The 7,287-nt window shown below is 43.5% G+C and overlaps 1 protein-coding gene across 2 annotated transcripts in view; it reads left to right on the top strand.

Annotated features, from left to right (window-relative positions):
- The first annotated feature begins 30 nt into the window (after positions 1–30).
- Positions 31–7,287, top strand: part of EXOC5 (exocyst complex component 5) — a 71,312-nt gene continuing 64,055 nt past the window's right edge. Inside the window, exons 1-2 of one of the 2 annotated variants that reach the window (XM_030215142.1) lie at positions 31–289; positions 2,678–2,772. In XM_030215142.1, the coding sequence (XP_030071002.1) occupies positions 263–289; positions 2,678–2,772 (122 nt within the window). In that variant the 5' untranslated portion in view covers positions 31–262. Of the gene's footprint in view, positions 290–2,677; positions 2,773–7,287 lie in introns of those variants that run through there. The other variant, XM_030215143.1, reaches the window with a different exon arrangement.

Genomic DNA, 7,287 nt, shown 5'->3' with positions numbered 1-7,287 from the left:
TTCCATCCACATCCGTTAGTCACGGACTTGGTGGTGACAGAAGAGAAGAGGCGGTAGCGGAGTTGCGGGCGCTCTTTCGCTTGCTCCTCGGTTCTCTTTGTCGCTGTTTTTAAAGTTTATGGCACTGGGTTTAACGGCTCTCCGGTTCCGGCCGAGTTTCCCCCCTAGTCGCGGGTTCTCAAGGTGCATCATGTGATCGGGGGGGGGGGGGGGGTGTACGGGGACTTGTCGCTGGGAAATCGTTCCGGCAGCTCCAGGCGGAATGGCCACCACGGCGGAACTCTTTGAGGTGGGTCTCGGGTTGGGGCTGGGCCGTCGACTTCTGTTTTTGATGCTTGTAGGCAGGGCTGCGGCTTGTGGTTGATGACCTGGTCGGGAAGTGGTATATTTTCTGCAATATTGACGCCAGATGCCTGGTGTTCACGGGTTACTGCGTTAATCCCTTCCATGTCACTGTTTCTAATTTCCAGACTGCCTGCCGTATGTGTAGCATTTGAGCCTTAGTTTATAGCAGGGAAAGTTCGCGCTGCAGATGGGTGGCTCAGGGACTTTCCCTTTGTATGAAAAAATGAGTTATATAAAGCATATTCAGTAATTTGGCAGATTGGCAATGTGCAAAACCTGCAAATTGTAAACATTGATACGAACATGAAGATTAAAGCACTCTTTTTGCATAGAGAGGTTTGAATTACTTTAGGGTAGGGTGTGTGCACAGTAGCAGGTAAAGAGAAGCATCAGCTCGCAGGGAGTCAAATGGGGTTGTATAATTTTGAACTTTGCATATATGCTTTTTTGTTTTGACTAGTTTAGACCCCTCCTCTTGAGTGTAGTAAATGTAATTCTGTACATGAAGCACACACACACGTTTTATTTTGGGGAGTGCATCAGCAGATTTCTTGTGAAGGCTATTATATTTCTGTGAAAATAATTTTTACTAGGTTTGGTCATAGCAAGCTTTTTTTAAAAGTTCTTGGTTATCTTTTGAAGATCTGATTATATACTCTAGCGATAGTTTTATTTTTTTTAAATACAGAACATTAATGGTGTAGTTCAGCCCTAAGGGCTGTTGTAGTGGAGTACAGTGTGTTTTGGGTTGGTTTTGGAGGGCTCTGGGGACAAGATAAGGAACAAAGGTGAGATGTGCACCTGGGAGCATTTTTATGAGGTGCACAGAAGTGCCCTCTAGGGTCCCCCATTGCTATCCTGGGATGTCTGGGGGACCAGTCTACTAAAAATGCTTGCTTGCTCCTACATTCCAGTGGCATTAATCTCTCTGTTTTGCACTTATTTGTTTTCTTTTTTTGAAAATGGATTAAAAAAAAAAAGTCCAATGCACAAAACCTTGTTCGAAACAACAGTATTTTTGAAAAAAGATACATGTTTTTCTTTTTTTCATAAATGACCTTGTTTCTTTTTCGGATTTTGGACGTTTTGTGCAAGTTGTCCAAAGTTGGACTTAGATGTCATATTGAAAATGCCCCTCTATATCTCTTGAGAAACTCCATTGGTTAGAACTGCTCTTTCTTATTCAGTACAACATTCTCGCACATAAAAGCATAAATGTAGGTATTCCCTACTACATCGCCCCAGTACTTGCTCCCTCCATGATACCATTCTGTACTCATCCACAATATTAAAATCTTTTCCTTCTGCTTCCTCTGCTGGCTAGACTGCACTAGTAAGGCCAGCCCAAAGGTATGTGACACCCTATGCAAACTTTCAGCTACACTCTCTGCCATCTTACCCTAGGGGTGGCTCAAGACCTTAACCCTCTCCCTCATAGTCCAGCATCTTCCCTACCTGCCCAATAATCCAACATTTCTCTTTCCCCACCTCTTTCCATGTGCACTATCCAGTCATTTCTTCCTTCTGCCAGTCCTTTGTTACTGCGTCCATCCTTCTGAAGTTGAACGGATTAGGTGCCAGCCTTGGGGTCTTTAACCATAGGCCCACTTCCTGCTTCTCCTTCAACAGAAGACTTCCTGAGTTGGGGGAGGGGGAGGTCAGCAGTGCTCAAGCACAGGCATGTGGTTAAAGTTCCCTCCAAATGCTGCCATCCTAGGTTGATGCACCTCTTACATCGACCCCAGTTATGGAATTCCCTTCCCCCAGAACTAAGAAAGGAAACAAAATGTGCCCAATTCAAAAGTCTTTTGAAAACCTCATTAGATTTCAGAGAGTCTTGAAACTCCTGAGCTCTTTGAGAACAGTCATAATTTGTGGATGAAGCACAAATTTCCCTTATATATGTAGAGAGAGAATGAGAATTGCATCATTGTTGTAACTTTATTCTTCCTTAACTATCTTGTATTTCCTTTCCTGCTCCTAATCAGTATGTAACTATCCTCAAGTATTGTATTTCCTTTCCTGTTCCTTAGCAATATTTTACCAAATGGTATGAAAGGTAGTATATCAATCAAGTATTAAACTAAGCTAAACTATGAAAGAATCAGGACATTTCAGTTTGTGTGGGTTTGATTGTATTTTCTGTAAAGCAGAACTAAAATCTTCCTATGACAGAATGACTTTTTAGTAAAAGCAGTCACATAAATCAGCATTTTCTGGATATACCTGGAATGTCTGTTGAAGGCTTAATTGTTGTTTTTTGCCCAACAGAACAAATAGTAGAGCAGTAGATGGTGCCTAATGTTTAAAATCCCCTTTGTTATGTGATCAGGAGCCGTTTGTTGCGGATGAGTATATTGAGCGCCTCGCTTGGAGAACTCCTGGAGGTGGTTCCAGGGGAGGGGCAGAAGCCTTTGATCCTAAAAGGTAAAACATGTTTTAATCGTTGAATAAAAGCTGTATGGTATGCATGTTTAAGTGAACAAATTAAAAAGTAAAATTCAAATCATGAGTGTTTGAAACAATACTGAGCATAAAAACCAGATGTAGATGTACAAAAGGGTTTTCCATGTTTTTGTGTCTATGAGAGTAAGTCTGTCTAACTCAATGTGTTATAGTAACATAATATCTTTGTAAATAATTCTCACCTCAAACATTCTGAAGCTCACTCTGTGGCAGGGAATCACTGAAGCCCTGCACTGTTGGTAGGCTAGGCTATCAGCACCACTCACTGTCACTCATAGACCCGCCCTCAGCCATGCCCCTTCCGCACATAATTCGCAACCCCAACGTTCTAATGAAGCTGCAACTTCCGAGGTGGCATAGATCGGAATTTTTCCCCATGAGTGTGTGCCCCACCCTCGCGTCACAACGTGATGACTTCGAGGGCGGGGCTATGACACTCAGCGAATCGCATCGCTCACCCCTACATCCCCCCCCAAGTTGCCACCGCTACCACCCTCCACCCCCCCCCAAGGTCGCCACACCCACTACTCAACCCTCCACCACAGATCGCCGCCGCTCCCCCACCCCTCCGTCCGACGTCAGCTGTGTTAAAAAGGAAGCGGGGCACCGCAGGCAGACCGCCTGCTGTCCCACCGTACTGCTAGCGCCGGTTTCACGCTCACATCGCTGATGGAAGGGGGATCATCAGCTGACAGCCGCATAGTGCCTTAAAAGGTGGAGGAGCCCTCGCCGCAATGCCACGCCCCCCCAGGTCGCCGCCCCCAGCCGTGCCAACAGACCTTCAATAGACAGGAATGCAAGTGAACCAATCAAGTCCACTGTAAGCAAGGAAGCACGTTGGGTAATCTCTGTTTCTACTCCCCCACGCAGCCATCATTGCCATACACTCAAAACCAAGCAAACCTAGGAGCTGCTGCAAAAGCTGTTTTAACTAGATAGACAGTACCAAAAAAGGGGGGGGCGTAGAGAGAAGGGAATCGCTGGAGGGGGAGCAGCGGACAGAGGAGACTCGCTGGGTGGCGGGAGGGGGGCAGGGGAGAGAAGAGCATCGCTGGGTGGATACAGGGAGGGGGGACCCTGGCGCATACTCTTATTCTCACACACACACTCGCACCCAGTCTCACTCACTCTGTCACACACACACACACTCGCACATTCACTCTCTCTCACACAGTCACTCACACACACTCTCTCAAACATACACACTCCGAGGAAAACCTTGCTAGCGCCCGTTTCCTTTAAAACAGAAATGGGCCTTCTTTACTAGTTATCTATATATTTAATACCAAGACGAATTGCCTTCCTAGTGGTGAACAAGAAAGTTAAAATCCCACAGTGAGAATATACAAAATAGTGCTATAAATAAATTGAACACCAAAAATTGATACAAACATGTTGTAATGGCAGAAAAAGGTCATGGTTGCCTAATCCGACTTGCCTAGTTGTGGTTCTTTCTCTTCTGAGTAGGTAGAAGACAATATAAATGCCCTTACTCAGCCCAACACTAGCTCTCCACTGCCCGATCTCTTTGAATTGAACTGGTTACCTGGTTAGTGCAGTGGGCTGAGAAGGAGGGGAACTGGGTTTGATTCCTGCTGGGTAAGTCATTTAACTCTCCTTTACTCCAGGTACAAAATTTAGATTGTGAGCCCACAAGGGACAGAAAGAGTACATGTGTATATAATATGCAAACTGCTTTAGTTGTACCACAGAAAAGTAGTATATCAGATGCATTACCCTTACTCCTACCCTTTCTTGTCTATATTAGTCCCAAGTGTCCAAAATCGGTTAAAGTACTAACCTCCATCACCTTCACTGGAGACCAGTTTAGGCCTCATCTCCCTCTGCTTCTTACAAAGCCAACACTGTATTTGGTGAAATTTTCTAATAATCCATACAAGTCCAAAAACATCTGGCCACCTAATGCTCATTAAAGTTTGGGTTTTAATTCCATGAGTGTTCTACCTATGCATTCCTAAAAGTATAGCCTAATCTCTCATTGCAGGTTACCCCAGTGCTTCCTTGAATGCTTGATACAGTCTTCAATCGCTTTTGGGGTGACTTAGGTTTGTTTTTCATTAGGTACGTTGGAGCTCTGGGTCTGCTTTCAGTTTGTCTTACCAGGAGACTGCATCTTGCTGGCTACATAGCTTCATGGCATGATATCGCCACCATCCTCCAGATGTCATCCATAGCTCACAACATGAAGGTCCATAGTAGCCCTTCAGATACATACAAGACAGAAATCATGCCAACAGCCAAACATATTTGTATTACTTGCATTTACTCTTGGGTTTGGATTCCTTCATTGTTTAAGACCTGAGTGGCAGTTACAGCCCCAAGCAGAAGTGATATCCCTGAATTGTGCTTCCATGATGGCAGGAGGAGGAGTGGCCTAGTGGTTAGAGTGGTGGACTTCGGTCCTGGGGAACTGGGTTCGATTCCCACTGCAGGCACAGGCAGCTCCTTGTGACTCTGGGCAAGTCACTTAACCCTCCATTGCCCCAGGTACAAATAAGTACCTAAGCCGCATTGAGCCTGCCATGAGTGGGAAAGCGCGGGGTAAAAATAAATAAATAATCACTGAGTTTCTCAAACAGTCTAGAGTCACCTGTAGTGGTACGTCAGCATTGGACTTTCAGAAGGTTGGGATGAAGCTATTTTTTTTGTAAGAAGCAGAGTTAAAAAAAATAGCCCTGAAATGGCCTAGTATTGTAACTAGAGACCATTATCAATTTAAGAGATTTAGGGCATGGTCAGAACATATATTGAGTGCAGTAGTGCAAAAAGGTTGAGAGGTCAGGTAAAGGTGAGGAGGGAAGTTTGTGCTGTGGTGCCTTGCTGTGACAAAACAAAACTGGCTTTACATAATTGTTTGTTAAAGGGATAATAATGGACTCTTGGAACTTGTCTAAACTCTTTTTAAACTTGGCTATTCTAACTGCTGGCAACAAATTCCACAGCTTAATTGTATATTTAGCAAAAAATACTTTTTCTGATATGTTTTAAATGTGCCAGCTATTAATTTAATGCAGTGCCTCATCTTGGTACTATTTGAAAGGATAAACAACAGTTCCCTTCATTCCACCCTGCTCATGATTTTGTAGACCTCTGTCGTATCTCCTCTCAGATGTCTTGCCCTAATCTGCTTATCCTTTCTTTGCAGGGAACTATTCCACCCCATTTATTGTTTTGGAAGCCCTTCTCTGTGCTTTTCCAGTTCTGCTGTATCTGTTTTGAGATGGAACAACAAGAACTGCAGAGAGTACTCAAAAGTACAGTTGCACCTACTACTACTACTACTACTTATTTCTATAGCGCTTCAAGGCATACGCAGCGCTGTACACCATACACAAAAAGACAGTCCCTGCTCAAAGAGCTTACAATCTAGATAAGACAGGTAAACCATGCATCAATAGAGGCATTAAGTACAGTTATAGTTTATTATACTCATTATACCGCTTAACTTTTTACATAAAAAGATAAGAGGTGTACAAAGATAAAACATTCCAAAATATAACATATTAAAAACAGAAATACAAAGTAGATAGAAAAGAAACATAGAATCAAAAATCAAACAATATTGCACTGGCCTCAACCCACTCAAGTCTCAGCAACTCCAGAGTAAAATAATTGGCCTTAAGCATATGCTTAAATTGCTATAATGACCTTTCATCTTGAACCTCCAAAGGAAGTGCATTCCAGAAAGACTTGTTTAATGGCTACATGAAAGAACATTAGAATAGCTATACTGGGTCAAATCAATGGTTCCATCTAGCCCAGCATCCTGTTTCCAACAGTGGACTAGCCAGTTCACAGGTACCTGGCAGAAACCCAAATTGTGGCAATATGCTATGCAACCAATCCCAGGACAAGCAGTAGCTTCTACATGACTGTCTCAGTAGCAGACTATGTGCTTTTCCTCCAGGAACTTATTCAAACCTTTTTTAAACCCAGATATGCTAACTGCTGTTACTACATCCTCTGGCAAAGCGTTCCAGAGCTTAATTATTCTTTGAGTGAAAAAATATCTCCTCCTATTTGTGTTAAAAGTATTTCCATGTTAACTTTCTCGAGTGTTCCCTAGTCTTTGTACTTTTGGATCGAGTAAAAAATCGATTCATTTCTACTCATTCTACACCACTCAGGATTTTGTAGACCTCAATCAAATCTCCCCTCATCTGTGTCTTTTCTAAGCTGAAGAGCCCTAACCTCTTTAGCCTTTCCTCATATAAGAGGAGTTAGTACATAAGTACATAAGTAATGCCACACTGGGAAAAGACCAAGGGTCCATCGAGCCCACCATCCTGTCCACGACAGCGGCCAAACTAGGCCAAGGGCACCTGGCAAGCTTCCCAAACGAATTGTGGATTTTTCCCAAGTCCATTTAGTAGCGGTTTATGGACTTGTCCTTTAGGAAACCGTCTAACCCCCTTTTAAACTCTGCCAAGCTAACCGCCTTCACCACGTTCTCTG

Source organism: Microcaecilia unicolor, chromosome 9, assembly GCF_901765095.1.
Source record: "Microcaecilia unicolor chromosome 9, aMicUni1.1, whole genome shotgun sequence".
NCBI lineage: Eukaryota > Metazoa > Chordata > Amphibia > Gymnophiona > Siphonopidae > Microcaecilia > Microcaecilia unicolor.
The sequence above is the reverse complement of the archived record's forward strand: the minus strand, read 5'-3'. Positions and strand labels throughout refer to the sequence as shown.